The sequence below is a fragment of the Theropithecus gelada genome, chromosome 6, assembly GCF_003255815.1.
Source record: "Theropithecus gelada isolate Dixy chromosome 6, Tgel_1.0, whole genome shotgun sequence".
NCBI classification, from domain to species: Eukaryota; Metazoa; Chordata; class Mammalia; order Primates; family Cercopithecidae; genus Theropithecus; species Theropithecus gelada.
The window spans coordinates 154409898-154427924 of NC_037673.1; the positions used below are offsets into that span (position 1 = coordinate 154409898).

The following is an 18027-nucleotide window of genomic DNA, read 5'->3' on the forward strand; positions in this document are numbered from 1 at the left end:
CTCACTGATACGCCATCTTGAGTCATTTTGTATTTCTTTTTCATGCAGTTTTCATGTGCATATGCCTTACAGAACTGTAAGCTGCCTACTGGAACCCTACGATCTGTCACATGTCTTATAGTACTCTACAGGGCTCAAGGTTGCTATTTAATAAGCACTCAGTGAAGGACCTTACAAGGTCTGCCAAGATTAGTAAACATATCAATAATGTATTTTGAGTTATTGTATAATGTCTAGATGTTTACACCCTATGCCAGAAATATGGTACTGAGATGGTACATAAGCGATTAAAGAACATTATTCCAAATTATCCACTCTGAACATAAGAAAAATTGGAAAAAGTTGTGCATAAAATCCAATTCATATGACACAGCACACACTGAGGCATGTCAAACTGACCACAACATAAAGATCACAGGGTTATGAAACTTTTAAAAGTTGGTCACAGAGGACTACTGATTCTAAAGCACATAATACAGCTCAACAAATGTAAAAATATTTTTTACAGTTGCTTATAGAGAACACCTTTGTAACAACAATGAAGATTTTCTTTTTCACCTATGGAAACATCTATTTGCTTCCCTCTCATTAAGGGTCATTGACCTCACAGACATTATTCAGAATACTGCAAGAGGCCAGAACAATTTCCTTTTATGATAGGTGCATATGTGGAAAACAGAACACACACTAACTAAATTTGGTTCAGAATCTTAAGTACTGTAGGCTGGGTGTGGTGGCTCACGCCTGTAAACCAGCACTTTGGGAGGCCAAGGCAGGCGAATCACTTGCGGTCAGAAGTTCGAGACCAGCCTGGCCAACACGGCAAAACTCTGTCTCTACTAAAATACAAAAAATAGCCAGACAAGGTGGCGCACGTTTGTAATCCCAGCTACTTAGGAGGCTGAGGCAGGAGAATCACTTGAACCTGGGAGGCGGAGGTTGCAGTGAGCCGAGATCGTGCCACTGCACTCCAGCCTGGGCGGCAGAGTAAGGCTCTATCTCAAAATAATGATAATAAAATAAAATAAAAAATAAGTACTATAAATTTTTACCAAGTAATTTTTAATTTGCATGAGGTATATACCAGTAATTCACCTTTCTGATAGTGAAATACGGACACACCTAATTTTACTGTGCTTTGCTTTACTGTGCTTCACACATATTTAAGGTTTGTGGCAACCCTGCATTAAGCATTTCAGTAATTCTTACAATATTTCCAACTTTTTCATTATTCTTTCTGTTATAGCAGTCTGTAATCAGTGATCTTTGATGTTACTATTTTAATTGTTTGGGGATAGAATGAACCGTGCTGTTAACTGGTAATACGTTTAATGTGTCCTGACTGCTCCACTGACTGGCCATTCCTGCTGCTCTCCCTTTCCTCGGGTATCTCTATTCCCTTAGACACAATATTGAAATTAGGTCAATTAATAACCCTAAAATGACCTCTAAGTGTTAAAGTGAAAGGAAGAGCCGCACACCTCCTACTTTCAATCAAAAGCTAGAAATGATTAAGCTTAGGAAGGTATGTTGAAAGCTGAGACAGGCTAAAAGTTATGCTTCTTGTGCCAAAAAGTTAGGTTGTGAATGCAAAGGAAATGTTCTCAAAGGAAATCTAAAGTGCTACTCTAGTGAACACAAGAATGATAAATGAAACAGTTTCACTGCTGATATGAAGAAAATTTGAGGGGTTTGAATAGAACATCAAACTAGCCACAACATTCCCTTAAGCCAGAGCCCAATCCAGAGTAAGGCCCTAACTCTGTTCAGTTCTATCAAGGCTGAGAGAGGTGAGGATGCTGCAGAAGAGAAGCTGAAGCTAGCAGAGGTTTATGAGGTTTAAGAAAAGAAGCCGGCCGGGCGCGGTGGCTCAAGCCTGTAATCCCAGCACTTTGGGAGGCCGAGACGGGCGGATCACGAGGTCAGGAGATCGAGACCATCCTGGCTAACACAGTGAAACCCCGTCTCTACTAAAAATACAAAAACTTAGCCGGGCGAGGTGGCAGGCGCCTGTAGTCCCAGCTACTCGGGAGGCTGAGGCAGGAGAATGGCGTGAACCCGGGAGGCGGAGCTTGCAGTGAGCTGAGATCCGGCCACTGCACTCCAGCCTGGGTGACAGAGCCAGACTCCGTCTCAAAAAAAAAAAAAAAAAAAAAAAGAAAAGAAGCCACCTCCACAAGAGAAAAATGTACGGTGAAACAGCAAGTGCTGATATAGAAGCTACGGCAAGTTATCCAGAAGGTCTAGCTAAGATCATCTAATGAAGGTAGCTACACTAAACAGATTTTCAATGGAGATGAAATAGCCTTCCAGTGGAAGACGCCATCCAGGACATATAGCAAGAGAGGTCAGTGCCTGGCTTCAAAGCTTCAAAGGACAGGCTCACTCTCTTGTTATGGGCTAACACAGCTGTAAGCCAGTGCTCACTGTACATTATTAAAATCCTGGGGCCCTATACAAAAACTTAGCCGGGCGAGGTGGCGGGCGCCTGTAGTCCCAGCTACTCGGGAGGCTGAGGCAGGAGAATGGCGTAAACCCAGGAGGTGGAGCTTGCAGTGAGCTGAGATCCGGCCACTGCACTCCAGCCTGGGTGACAGAGCGAGACTCCATCTCAAAAAAAAAAAAGGAAATCCTGGGGCCCTTAAGAATTATGCTAAATCTACTCTGCATGTGCTATAGAAATGGAACAACAAAACCTGAATGATGGCACATCTGTTTACAACACAGTTTACTGATTATTTTAAGTTCACTGTTGAGATCTACTGCTCAGAAAAAAAGATTATTTTCAAAATATTATTTCACGGCCGGGCGCGGTGGCTCAAGCCTGTAATCCCAGCACTTTGGGAGGCCGAGACGGGCGGATCACAAGGTCAGGAGATCGAGACCATCCTGGCCAACCCGGTGAAACCCCGTCTCTACTAAAAAATACAAAAAAAAAACTAGCCGGGCGAGGTGGCGGGTGCCTGTAGTCCCAGCTACTCTGGAGGCTGAGGCAGAATGGCGTGAACCCGGGAGGCGGAGCTTGCAGTGAGCTGAGATCCGGCCACTGCACTCCAGCCTGGGCGACAGAGTGAGACTCCGTCTCAAAAAAAAAAAAAAAAAAAAAAAAAAATATTATTTCACATGGACGAGGAGTCACCAAGGAGCTCTGATGGAGATGTACAGAGATGAGTGTTTTCATGTCTGCTAACACAACGTTCGTTTTGTACTCCATGGATCAGTAAGTCATTTTGACTTTCAAGTCTTATTATTTAAGAAAATACATTCCATAAGGCTGTAACTGCCTAGCTAGTGATTCCTCTGATGGATCTGGGAAAAGCAAATTGAAAACCTTCTGGAAAGAATTCACCATACTAGTTTTGCCATTAAGAATATTAGTGGCTGGGCACAGCTCACACCTGTAATCCTAGCACTTTGGGAGGCCAAGGCGGGAGGACTGCTTAAGCTCAGGAGTTCAAGGCTAGCCTCAGCAACATATCGAAACCTTGTCTCTACAGAAAACTAAAAACGTAGCCGGGTGCCGGGTGTGGTGGCGCACATGCCTGTCATCCCAGCTACTCAAGAGACTGAGGCCAGAGGGTCACTTGAGCCCAGGAGGTGGAGGCTGCAGTGAGCTGATAGTGCCACTGCATTCCAGCCTGAGCCAGGGCAAAAGAGAAGTGACAGAGCGAGACCTCGTCTCAAAAAAAAAAAAAAAGGCCAGGCGCGGTGGCTCAAGCCTGTAATCCCAGCACTTTGGGAGGCCGAGATGGGTGGATCACGAGGTCAGGAGATCGAGACCATCCTGGCTAACACGGTGAAACCCCGTCTCTACTAAGAAATAACAAAAAACTAGCCGGGCGAGGTGGCGGGCGCCTGTAGTCCCAGCTACTCGGGAGGCTGAGGCCGGAGAATGGCGTGAACCCGGGAGGCGGAGCTTGCAGTGAGCTGAGATCCGGCCACTGCACTTCAGCCTGGGCTACAGAGCAAGACTCCATCTCAAAAAAAAAAAAAAAAAAATTGTGATTCATGGTCAAAATATCAACATTTACAGGAGTCTGGAAGTTGATTCCAAACCTCATGGATCACTTTGAGGGGTTCAAGACTTCAGTGAAGTCACTGTAGATGTGGTGAAAACAGCAAGAAAACTAGAACTAGAAGTGGAGCCTGAAGATGTGACTGAATTGCTGCAATCTCATGATAAAGCTTGAATGATGAGTTGCTTCTTCTGGATGAGCAAAATAAGTGGTTTCTTGAGATGGACTCTACTCCCAGTGAAGGACATTGTTGAAATGACGAGAGACTTTTTTTTTTTTTCTTGAGACGACGTCTCGCTCCACTGCCCAGGCCAGAGTACAGTGGCACCATCACTGTTCACTGCAGCCTTTACTTCCTAAGCTCAAATAATCCTCCTACCTCAGCCTCTTGAGTAGCTGAGACTACAGGTACACGCCACCACACCTGGCTAATTTTTGTATTTTTAGCAGAGATGGGGTTTCACCACATTGCCCAGGTTGGTCTTCAACTCCTGGGCTCAAGGGATCCACATGCCTTGAAACTCCCAAAGTACTGGGATTACAGGTGTGAGCCAACACAACCTGCCAAAAAAAAAATTTTTTTTTTTTTTGAGATGGAGTTTCGCTCTGTCCCCCAGGCTGGAATGGCACAATCTTGGCTCACTGCAACCACCACTTTCCAGATTGAAGCAATTCTGCCTTGGCCTCCCGGGTAGCTGGGACTACAGGGGCCCACCATTACTCCTGACTAATTTTTATATTTTTAGTAGAGATGGGGTTTCACCATATTGGCCAGACTGGTTTTGAACTCCCAGGCTCAAGCAATCAAGCAATCCGCTCCCCCCTCCCTCACAAAGTGCTGGGATTACAGGCGTGAGCCACTGCACCAAGGCCTGAGAATTTTTTTTTTTTGAGATGCAGTCTCGCTCTGTTGCCCAGGCTGCAGTGGGCAACTAAGCTGATAAAGCAGTAGCAGAGCTTCAGCGGACTGACTCCAATTTTTTTCTTTTTTCTTTTTTTTTTTGGAGGTGGAGTCTCACTCTGTCCCCCAGGCTGGAGTGCAGTGGCAGGATCTTGGCTCACTACAACCTCTGCCTCCAGGGTTCAAGTGATTGTCCTGCCTCAACCTCCTGAGTAGCAGGGATCACAGGCGCCCGCCACCACACCCAGCTAATTTTTGTATTTTTAGTAGAGATGGGGTTTCACCACATTGGCCAAGTTGGTCTCGAACTCCTAACTTCAAGTAATCCACCCACCTCGGACTCCCAAAGTGCTGGGATTACAGGCGTGAACTACGGCTCCTGGCCTAATTTTTGTATTTTTAGTAGAGACAGGATTTTGCCATGCTGGCCAGGCTGGTCTCAAACTCCTGACCTCAAGTGATTTTCCCACTTTGACCTCCCAAAGTGCTGGGATTACAAGCGTGAGCCACCGTGCCCAGCCTGACTCCAATTATAAAAGAAGTTCTACTTTAGGTAAAATGCTATCGAGCAGCATTGCACACTACAGAGAAATCATCTGTGAAATGAAGAATCTATGATGCAGAAAACTTCATTGTTATTTTAAGAAATTGCCACAGCCACTCCAAACCAGCAATCCCACAACCCTGATAAGTCAGCGGCCATCAGCATGGAGGCAAGGTTTTCCAGCAGCAGAATGATAAATATCTGCTGAAAGCTCAGATGGCTGTAGTTTTTAGCAATAAAATATTTTTAAATATAATACCATTCTGCATTTGATAGACTACCATATAGTGGAAACATAACTTTTTTTTTTTTTTGAAACAGAGTCTTGCTCTGTTGCCCAGGCTGGAGTGCAGTGGCCTGATCTTGGCTCACCGCAATCTCTGCCTCCTGCGTTCAAGCGATTCTCCTGCCTCAGCCTCCAGAGTAGCTGGGATTACAGGTGCACGCCACTGCACCTGGTTAATTTCTGTATTTTTAGTAGAGGCAGGGTTTCACCATGTTGGTCAGGCTGGTCTTGAACTCCTCAGAGTGCTGGGATTACAGGCGTGAGCCACCAGGCCCAGCCGGAAACATAACTTTTATATGAACTGGGAAACTAAAAATTTGTATGACTTGCTTTATTCCAATATTCACTTTAGTGCAGTGGTTTGGAATTAAACCTGTAATATCTCTGAGGTATGCCTGTACAACAATTTTTTGTTTACATGATGTCTTGTAAAAGATTAGCATAAACTGTTAAATATGTATTCTGAAAGTACATCATCTAGATTTAAATCTAGACTATTTTCTAGATATGTTATCTGTGGCACGCTCTTGGCAGTCTGTGCTCAGTTTCCTCACCAGAAAATTGAACATAACAATGTTGTCACCTTTGTTCTTGGCACATGGCAAATGCTCAATAACTATTAGCTTTAATTATTAGAAATATCTGGATTTGGCCGGGCGCGGTGGCTCAAGCCTGTAATCCCAGCACTTTGGGAGGCCGAGACGGGCGGATCACGAGGTCAGATCGAGACCATCCTGGCTAACACGGTGAAACCCCGTCTCTACTAAAAAAATACAAAAAACTAGGCGGGCGCCTGTAGTCCCAGCTACTCCGGAGGCTGAGGCAGTGTAAACCCAGGAGGCGGAGCTTGCAGTGAGCTGAGATCCGGCCACTGCACTCCAGCCCAGCCACTGCACTCCAGCCCGGCCACTGGACTCCAGCCCGGGCGACAGAGCAAGTCTCTGTCTCAAAAAAAAAAAAAAAAAAAAGAAATATCTGGATTTAAAGGATATCCTCTGTAACAAATATCAACTTACCAAATGTTATGTATTCATTCAAAAATATTTGAGCACTTACTGTGTCATAATTGTTTTAAGAGTTAGTAATACAGCAGTAAACAAAACAAAATTCCTGCCCTCAAGGAACTTGCATATCAGAGGCAGCAGATGAATATGTGTAACAGAGGAAGGCAAGCACAGAAAAAAAAGTCACGAGTGTGAGTGCATACTATGTAATATAGGAGGTCCGCTGAACAGAACAGAGAAAGTGAGGGACAGTGGTGGGAGAAGAGATCAGAGAGGGGCAGCAAAGAGCCAGATCTGTACAGACCAGTAAACAATGAGATGAGAAGCCACTGGAGAGTTCTGAACCCATTTGACTTAGTATTTTTAAAGAATCCCTCTCGCTGCTGAGTGGACAGCAGACTATGGGGCTAAACATTTTACATGGTTTCGTGAGAAACAGGCCATCCTTCAAAGCCCGTTCAGTACTGAACTTATAAGACAAATACATCAAACTAAGGATATTACTGGCTGGGTGCAGTGGCTCACGCCTATAATCCTAGCACTTTGGGAGGCTTAGGCGGGCGGACTGCCTGAGCTCAGGAGTTTGAGCCCGGGCTCGGAAGCATGGTGAAACCCCTTCTCTACAAAAAATTAGCCGGGCATGGTGGTGCGCACCTGTAGTTCCAGTTACTTGGGGGACTAAGGCGAGAGGATGGATTGAGCCCAGGAGGTCAAGGCTGCAGAAGCCAAGAGCATGCGTGCCACTGCACTCCAGCCTGGGTGACAAGTGAGACCCTGTTTCAAAAAAAAAAAAAAAGGATTATTTAACCGTGGAGTTTAACTACAAATTAAGACATGTAATTTCATCCGTATAACCTAAGTCACTTTAAAAAGTGACAAATGAAAAATGAGTATGAGAAAAATTAATAGAAAAAGGCTCAGTATGCTTATTTGCATTGTTCTTTCTTTTAATATTAAAAAAAAATTTTGAGAGACAAAGTTTCACTGTTGCCTACGCTAGAGTGTAGTGGCACGATCACAGCTCACTGTAGCCTTCAACTCCTGTGTTCGAGTGATCCTCCCATTTCAGCCTCCCACATAGCTGCGACTATAGGCATGCACCACCATGTCCGGCTAATTTTTAAATTTTTTTGTAGAGACAAAGACTGTGTTGTCCAGGCTAGTCTTGAACTCCTGGGCTCAAGAGATCTTCCCTCCTCGGCCTCCCAAAGTGTTAGGATTACAGGCGTGAGCCACGGCACCTGGCCTTGCACTGTTCTTTACTGATTTACTAAAAATGTATGAAAACAAATGGAAAAAACAAAAACAAAAAACAACAAAATTGAATTTTCAATGCATGCCTTTTTTTCTACTATAAAAATATAGGCTATTTGAATAAGAATTCTTGAAACACTTCATTCAATAATTGTTGAAAAAGCATACATGCATATTTACCACATAATGGTGATTGCGTGCAAAATTATAAAAGATTATTTATATTAAAGTTATCTAGAACTTAAACACTGTCCTAAGAATTGAGAAGCTAAATAAAATTCATGTCAAAACAAGTATCCTAGGCCAGGCACAGTGGCTCATGCCTGCAATTCCAGCATTTTGGGAGGCCAAGGTGGGTAGACTGCTTGAGCTTAGGAGTTAGAGACCAGCCTGGGAAATGTGGCAAAACTCCATTTCTACCAAAAATATGAAAATTAGCTGGGCATTGTGGCGTGTGTCTATTGTCTCAGCTACTTGGGAGGATCATTTAAACTACTTGGGAGGATCGCTTAAACTTGGGAGGCTGAAGCTGAGATGGCACCACTACACTCCAGCCTGGGTGACAGAGCAAGACACAGTCTCAAAAAAAAAAACAAAAAAAAAAAAAACAGAAATGAAATATTCTAAAATTGGCTAACTAGACTCTTCTTAAATGAAGTACAAACCATTCATGTGCACTGTTGCACATTAACAAAATCACTCGCATTTAATAATTTGTTAGCTAAATCTATCCACGAGTAATAAATAGCTATAAATTGGCTCTAACATGGGAATATGTTATGTTCCTTTACCTGTACTTAATTTTCAGGCAAAAGAGCCCTGGTAAGCCAAAATAATTTCTTGCCAATTTGGAAGAGGGGTTGAATAACCGGAAGGCCCTTTCTCCAGTGTGCTTTCCTTGTATATACTGTTCGCCCATTGTCAAACACCATGAATTTGGTATCACATATTTTAGAGGATTCTTTTTCTTGATATTGTTCAGTCTCAAGAATAAATTGTCTGCTTCAATGTGCATTTATAAAATGAATCTTTTTAGGTTTTAGAAATGTTTTACATTAACAGTTACTTTAAAATCTTGAGAATACACAAAACAAGCTGAACAAAATATTAAGAATTGGCAGATGTAATTCACAATGTGTCTTTCTAAAGACTTTATTCCTCAACATGTCTTTTGAAAGGGTATTTCTGCAATATGCTTTGCAATATTAAAGTGGAAGCCACTTATGATTTAGCAAAAATAATACAAGACACAAACAACAGAGGTATTTAAATAAGCTGTCCTATGTGTAGGCTACACTGAGTCTTAAGAGAGAGTACTCACTGAAAATAATGACTTCATGGATGAAGATACAGTTCCTACATACTTGTAAATAACCTAGTCTGCCAACAATATCTTTATTTTCTCAAACACTGTATTCCTTTGATTTTTCTATTATACTGTTCTGTGTGTAACAGTAATAATAGTAATAGATGTTTCAAGAGTTCACTGTATGTCAAGTACTATACTGTTTCACATTTAATCTTCACAATCCTGTAAAATATCATCTCCATTTTACAGAGAAATAAAGATACCATTCCAACACATAAGATCACCGTTTCTAGTAGAAGAACTAAGATTTCAATCCAGTTCTCACCTCTGAACCACTAGCTAGTCCCAGATTTATTAATCACCATCTGGAGGTACCTAAGTATAGTGGCAAAGTGTGTTTGGCTAGCAAATTATTATAAAAATACATAGATGGACAAACACAAAATTAAGCCAAACAAGAAAAGCTCACATGAAGTGCTAACTTGAAAAACAGAGAAGACTAAACAGTAAAATATGTTGTCACCAAAGGTAGCTGAGACTAAAAAGTTAACTGTATATAAGAACCTTCAAAAGTACTAAAAATGTACTTTGAATCTGTAAAGTGATCTTCACTAAAACAAACATTGGAAACAAGTAGGAAAATAACATAAGAATACAGAAGGCCAGGGACAATGGCTCACACCTGTAATCCCAGCTCTCTGGGAGGCCAAGGCAGGCGGATCACATGAAGTCACGAGTTTGAGACCAGCCTGGCCAACATAGCAAAACACCAACTCTACAAAAATTAGCTGGGCATGGTGGCGCATGCCTGTAATCTCAGCTACTCGGGAGGCTAAGGCAGGAGAATCACTGGAACCCGGGAGGCGGAGGCCAGTCGCAGTGAGCTGAGATCACACCACTGCACTCCAGCCTGGGTGACAGAACAAGACACCATCTCAAGAAAAAAAAAGTACAGAAAAAGATTCAACTGTGGAGCCATACTGTGAAACCTTGAGTACTAGCTAATGGCACTCAAAATAAAAAAGGCTAAGTACTGTCAATGGACCTATCAGTAAACAGATGAAAAACTGCCTTGTAGGCCGGGCGCGGTGGCTCATGCCTGTAATCCCAGCACTTTGGGAGGCTGAGGCGGGCGGATCAACTGAGGTCAAGAGTTCAAGACCAGTCTGGCCAACATGACAAAATCTCGTCTCTACTAAAAGTACAAAAATCAGCCGGACATGGTAGCATGTGCCTGTAATCCCAGCTACTCAGGAGGTTGAGGCAGGAGAATTGCTTGAATCCAGGAGGCAGAGGTTGCAGCGAGCCGGTATCACGCCATTGTACTCCAGCCTGGGCAAAAAGAGCGAGACTCCTTCTCAAAAAAAAAAAAAAAAAAAAAAAAAAAAAGAAAGAAAGAAAAAAAAGAAAACCTGCTTGTAAACTAAAACTAAAGCGTGCAAGAAAATGTTAAGAGGCAGTTAAGTACTTTTTAAAAGCACCCTGACAGTAGTAGTAAATAGATTTAACTACAGACAATTACCCCTAAGAAATACTAACAGAAATAAACCAAACTCATCTTTCTTTGGAATTAAATTCTTAATATCTACTTGTGTCCAGTTACTAGAAAAGGAGAATAATTAATTCATTATTTCAGCAATAACAATTACTTACAGTTGGTTCAAAGAAAAGTTGACATGGGAAGACTAGAAAGCTGACAACTATCTTACCATCTCTGCTTTCAAATTCCAAGAAGCAAACTGAACAGAGATTTACTGGTAAGATAAGGAAAATAAAGGGGATGACATTTGAAGACTGAAAGAAAAGAAAAACAAATAATCCGTTCAAGTTGTAGCATATCCATAGTGGCAAGGTTCTTTAAGGCAGGTATTGAATGTTTCAAGTTCAGAAAATAGAGTACTAGACCAGGCGCAATGGCTCCCGCCTGTAATCCCTGCACTTCAGGATGCTGAGGCAGGCAGACTGCCTGAACCCAGGAGTTCAAGACCAGCCTGGGCAACACAGCAAGAACCCTTCTCTACAAAAAAATTTTTAAAAATTAGCCAAGCAGGCCGGGCGCGGTGGCTCAAGCCTGTAATCCCAGCACTTTGGGAGGCCGAGACGGGCGGATCACGAGGTCAGGAGATCGAGACCATCCTGGCTAACACGGTGAAACCCCGTCTCTACTAAAAAAAAATACAAAAAACTAGCCGGGCGATGTGGCGGGCGCCTGTAGTCCCAGCTACTCGGGAGGCTGAGGCAGGAGAATGGCGTGAACCCGGGAGGCGGAGCTTGCAGTGAGCTGAGATCCAGCCACTGCACTCCAGCCTGGGCGACAGAGCAAGACTCCGTCTCAAAAAAAAAAAAAAAAAAATTAGCCAAGCATGGAGGCGCGGCTGTGGTCCCAGCTGCAGTGTGCAGGTTTGCATCACCGTGCTTCAGCCTGGACAACTGAATGTGACCCTGTCTCAAAAATGAAAAATAAAAAGAAACTAGAGTACTAATCCAGTAAATAATAAATGTATTGTCTGTTAAAATAAATGAATGTACTATTCTTTATAAAAGCAAAAGTTTCTCCCTCTGGAGGCAGGAGACTAGAACAGTAGTTTCTACAACTCTATTACATTATCTAAACATTTAGGAACTAAAACCAAGCAAATATACATTAATAAAAATCAACTTATGAGGGAATATGCAAGCTATGCTTAGGAGAATAACTTAAAATGGACTACCTATAGCTGTTGCCTTAGGACCTAAGCCAGAGCTGTCTGAATCACTATCATAAAAACGGCCACTGAGGCTGGGCAAGGTGGCTCATGCCTGTAATCCCAGCACTTTCGGAGGCCGAGGTGGGTGGATCACCTGAGGTCACGAGTTTGAGACCAGCCTGGCCAACATGGAAAAAGCTCATCTCTATTAAAAATACAAAAATTAGCCAGGCATGGAGGTAGACACCTATAATCCCAGCTGCTCGGGAGGCTGAGGCAGGATAATCATTTGAACCCAGGAGACAAGAGACTGCAGCGAGCCGAAATCATGCCACTGCACTTCAGCCTGGGGGATAGAGTGAGACTGTCTCCGGAAAAAAAAGGGGGGGCGGGCCACTGATGAAATAGATTTACCACTAATATTACTCCTTGCAAGGAAAGAGAAGGATTCGCTGAGCTTAACCAAGTAAGTAGCAGTTTTAATCTACCACTACCATTACTATGTAATGAAGTATCATCTTCATTACATTCCTCAAATCTGGAGAGAAAACAGAACTGCAGCAACTTTCAATTTTACCATGTATAGGATGACAAAATATAAACACGTCCAATTTTATTACAGCCACAAGTAAAGATAGACAGGTCATAGGACGACAGTGGTTAAGCTAGTGCTCCTAGTTGGTGGGAATGGTGCCACTTATCCTTTCCTGCCACATTGCCTTTTATGCAACTTGACGAGTGGGAAGATACTGGCATCCCGAGCTCTGGCAGGCCTATGGTTTTATCTGCTTCCCCTCAGTTCCACAATGTTGTGCAAAACAAATCCCTCTACTGCCACTAGGAGGTGCAGCGATTGTGGAAAATGTCCCCCCACTTCCAGAAAGTCTTCAAGGTCTCAAAAGCCAATGTTTGAAATAGATCATTAACACTTTGGGTGGCTGAGATGGGTGGATCACCTGAGGTCAGGAGTTCGAGACCAGCCTGGCTAACATGGCAAAACCCTGTCTCTACTAAAAATACACAAATTAGATGGCTGTGGTGGCAGGCACCTGTAATTCCAGCTACTAGGGAGGCTGAGGCAGGAGAATCACTTGAACCCCAGAGGTGGAGGCAACAGTGAGCCGAAATCACACCACTGCACTTCAGCCCAGGCAACAAGAGCGAAACCCCATCTCAAAGAAAAAAAAAAGAGCCAGATGCAGTGGCTCATACCTGTAATCCCAGCACTTTGGGAGGTTGAGGCGGATGGATCACGAGGTCAGTAGATCGAGACCATTCTGGCTAACATGGTGAAACCCCCATCTCTACTAAAAATAAAAAAAATCAGCCAGGTCTGGGGGCACACGCCTGTAGTTCCAGCTACTTGGGAGGGCGAGACAGGAGAATCGCTTAAACCCGGGAGGCAGAGGTTGCAGTGAGCCAAGATCGCACCACTGCACTCCAGCTTGGGCGACAGAGCGAGACTCGGTCTCAAAAAAAATAAGATAAGATAAAATAAATATATCATCATACTTAAGAGCCGCTACCATACTGAATCTAAGAGTGGCTCCAGGAAACACATTTTTCAAAGAGTACATTTTTTTTTTTCTGAAGTAAAACCTCACTGGGTATCAATACACACTAAAAGTCCTAGTCTTCCTGAGTCATGGTGTGTATTTACTGCATAAAATATTTAAGTATAACACTTATTACCACTTTTTAAGAAAATTTCCCTTTTCAGCCTAAATTGCCTACAGAGGATAATGGCTACAAAAGTTATCTGCTATTGTAAAAACTAGTTCCAACTACTTTTCCTTGATGGAAACGCATTTCTCCAATAGCCATTAAAGGTGGAAAAAGTCTTACTCTAGCCAGGTCCCCTCATTTTACAGATAAGGAATGCAACATCTGGAGATTCATATGATTCTGCTTCAAATCATACATACAGCTAATTAAAAAGGTAATGCCAGAATATGAACCAGATAGTTAAACCCCCTAACCTTTCTCTCATATAAGCCCTCATTCTATTGATCTACCTATTTGAATAGTCCTTAATCGCTTCACTGTTTCTTCATTTGCAAGTTCCTTCATCATTTTAAATCTTTGATAATCAGACCAGCCATTCTATGGATCTGCTGCACATCTATTATGGCATTATAAGGTGCACAGTCTAACAGATCCACAGTTCTGTAAGATGCTTACATTTGGGGGGAAGAATTTCTTCTCTTCTTGCCAGTGAAAGATGAAAATTAAAATCCCGAGTACTCATCAGTAAATTAACCTCATGTTCTAATCTTAATGTGTCAGACACCCACAAAAGCCTTAAAAAGTTTTTGGTGGCAACATTCTTCTATGTTCTTGAATAATCTGGTTGAAGTCTACATCCTAAATTGGGTAGTAAAAAGACAGATAATATTTTTCAACAATAGCTTTTCCTTTACATAACTACTTACATGGTAAATTTAATCTAAAGCACATGAAGATTAGTAACAAGTGTGATAAGCAAATATGAAAGGTACAACAATAGTAGGAATATTGCCTCAATTTCTGTCTTACAAACAATGTACAGCCTCTTCAAATTTTTGAGTACCACAAATTTAGACCTCTAAGAGAACAAGGTGTTTCTTAATGGTTTTATTCTGCTGACCTCTGACTTAGAAATAAAGAGGCAGTGCCAGGCACGGTGGTGTATGCCTGTAGTCCTGGCCACTTGGGAGGCTGAGGCGGGAGGATCACTTGAGCCCAGGAGTTGGAGAGTGCAGTGAGTTATGATCACACGAAAGAATGAGACCCCATCAAAATTTAAAAAAAAAAAAAAAGGCAGCTTTTAGTCTTCTTTCGGCCTTTAAAAAACTATTTAAGTTGATATCCTAATTTTTACACAATATACTAAAAAAAAGCCAATGAATCTGGATCTGGAAAAGAACTATTAGTTTATTTCATCTTTGGTAAGCAAAAGCAAAGAATATATAAATAGCTAAATAGTCCAAAATAAACAGCTAAAGCCTTAATAGCCAAATGAGTTGTTATAAAGGAAAATTATTAAAGCAAATCACTTTTCAAACTTGAAGCTTCTCTCTTAAAGAGATTTATCTCTAAATGCAAAACATTTGCTAGTTTCAAAAGTACACTGATCTAAACACACGTTAAGGGCTTTATATGCAATACAATCCCTTAACCCTCACAACAACATTCTAAGGTAGGTATTGTTGCATTTTCATTTTGCACCAGAAAAAACTAGGGCACTGTGAGGATAAGTAACTTCCCTAAGGTTACAAAGCTTGAACCCAGCTTTGCAGGTTCTGAAACCTATGCTTCTTGGGCACTCTATTGCCTTCTTGGTAGCACAGAAAATATAAAAATACGATCAAGCTCTAAGTTCTATCTCATGCATCAGACAAGGCACTGGAAATTACTTTGTTTCCTGGTGTCAAGAAAACAGTTTGTTATCTACACTTCCTGATTTTAGGTTAGGTGGGTGGCACAAATGAACTGTTTTTCTCACCACACTTACTGCATAATCATTAAAACCCAAAAGGAAGAGGACTGCCTAAATTCTTAAACTTTATTTCCTGCTGGCCTAGAAGACCTTACTTAACCACTGTTATATCTGATTATACTCATTTTAAAAGTTAAGGTTTTCCTTGTGCAAGTAAGAGACTGAAGTTATTTCAGTCTTAAAGGAAATCAACTACGTACTGGTCGTTTTACCTGCTTTTAAAAGCAGATCAACAGGATATAAACCTGCGTTGTTTTTTTCTTAAGGGGAAATTTCTTAATGACCTCTTAATTTAATCGAATGGAACAAGTAGCACACCAAAAATGATGTGTAGTGGAAAAAGAAACAGAAGAAAAAATCGCAAGAAGTTATACAGTGATCTACTTTCACTAGTGTTAGAAAAGCAAAGGATGAGTCTCTTTTTGAGTAACTTCAGGCTGACCACAATAGCCACTTGTTACACTACGAACACCCACTCCAACACTTCAGGTTCATTAGGAATTAAGAGGAGGCCAAGAAGGTAAAAGACACAATCCAACCAGGTCTAAGGTCTCTCCGTACTACACCCTGAGGGACACAGAGAACCAGTGCATTGTGCCCCCCAACCCCAAACCTTCCCTGCTCCCCAGGAGGCAAAGCCCACAGCCTGGGGCCAAGACAGCCCTCTGGCCAGGGCAGTGACCCAGCGTCAAACAACGCGCCCCTTATGACCAAAGCGTCGGCACCCAGGGGTTGGAATAGGGGAAGGGACAAGAAGGCCTGGAAAGGAGAGAAGGGTGGCCAAGATGATGTTTTTTAAAACGAGGGAGGGTCCCTCCCCAGCCTCGCCAGCGGGGATGAGGCCCGGGGCCGGGAAGGAGCGGGTCGCCGCCATGATGGGACTGGCAGAGCCGGGGGGCGTGACGTGGGCAACCCCTAGCCCAAGGCCAGCTCCGTCTCCCCCTACCCCCTCCCCCACGTGGGCCTCGGCCACAACTGCCCCCCGATACTCACGCTTTGTCCACCAGCTCGCGCACCTTCCACATGTTCAACATCGTGTCCCGCGCGGGACGGGCCGCCGCCTCCCTCTCCTGCTCCCCACGGACCCTGGAACACTTCCGTACCGGGGCAGTTCCAGGCCGGGGTCACCGCCGCCCACCGCCTCGAACTCCCCCAGTCAGCTCCTTCCTTTGCCACAGCAGCGGCGCCGCCGGTGACACGTCGAGACGCGGCAGCAGAGGCGCTGCGTGGAGCGGAAGTGCCCGACTTTCCGCCGCTGAGCGCGGGGCACGCCGGGACTTGTAGTTTTCCCTGAGTGCCGAGCGGGGCCGGTTCAGTCGCGAGAGCTGAGAGGAGTTGGGATGATTTTTCTCAAACTTTCCCAGTCCCCTGCACCAGACCTACCGAGCTGGAAATTTTGGAGGTGAGGCCCAGCGATCTGTGCTTTTGCAAATCCTCCAGGTGATTCTGATCACGCTCAAGTTTCAGAACCACTGGTGCAGGATCTAGTCACACTCAAACACTTTTCAAATGTAAGGCAGTATTGCTATGTTATTAGTAATGATTATACAGAAGTATGATTGGCATATGTATTCCTCATCGACAGACACATCGCTGTATTTATTTCCCAATGTACACTTAGATCCCTAGGCTTAGTTTCCACCCCTGTAAAATTGAAGAACTTGTATTCTAAATCCTTTTCTGCTCTAATTCTATGATACAATGTTTTATATTTAGACAACTACCTGAAATCCTTGTTAAATACTTTATTATAAACCTCAGAAACTCAGTTCACACTCCACGGGAAACTAAAAAGCCAACATTATATATACACGCACACATACGCATATATGTGACTGGTTTGTGTTTTTTTAAGGATAAATATGCACGTTGCTTTCATTGCTTTGTTGCAATGCTTGTCATCACTTCCTTCTCCACTTACTCATTTTTATCAATGCTCCTGTTAAAGCTTCAAGCAACTTTAAGTTTCCTTTGATCCGTCTGATGAAATTTTACAGTTCTTTTCATTCTACAAATATTTATTGGGCATCTTGTATGTTCCAGAAGTGGGGAATACAATTAGAGAACAGGCTCTCTTGGAATTTAAAGGTAATTGGAAGAAACATATAATAATCAAGGAAACATTTAAGGTAATTGCATATAGGGTAATTGCTTAGCGGGTTCTTTCTGCCGGCTTTACAGATAAAATCAATTCACTGCGTCCAAGCCATTGCAGTGAAGAGTTTGACATGCGGCTGGCCATGCCACTTGAGAGACAGAGTTGTTACTCAAATTAATCTTCCTGAAAATTTGGAGGCTAGGGTTTTCAAAGATAGTTTGGTGGGCAGAGGGTTAGGGCATGGGTGCTGCTGATTGGTTGGGGATGCAATCAGAGAGGAGTGTGGAAAATGGTTCTCCTTTGCTGAGTCGGCTTCTGGGTGGAGGACCAGCAGAGGAGTGGCTGGTCTGGGTGGGGCCATCCGTTTGTCAGAAATGCAAAAGCCTGAAGGCTAATCTTAGGTTCTACGGTAGTTCATTACAGGCTGGGCACAGTGTCTCACGCCTGTTA

The 18027-nt window shown here is 43.1% G+C and overlaps 1 protein-coding gene across 3 annotated transcripts in view; it reads right to left on the bottom strand.

Annotated features, from left to right (window-relative positions):
• The window catches only part of CLINT1 (clathrin interactor 1), a 74374-nt gene extending 57656 nt beyond the window's left edge, over window positions 1–16718 (bottom strand). For 2 of the 3 annotated variants that reach the window (XM_025387889.1, XM_025387890.1), the window contains exon 1: window positions 16473–16718. In XM_025387889.1, coding sequence (XP_025243674.1) covers window positions 16473–16513 — 41 coding nt within the window. In that variant the 5' untranslated portion in view covers window positions 16514–16718. The remainder of the gene's footprint in view (window positions 1–16472) is intronic. The other variant, XM_025387892.1, reaches the window with a different exon arrangement.
• Window positions 16719–18027: the final 1309 nt, after the last annotated feature.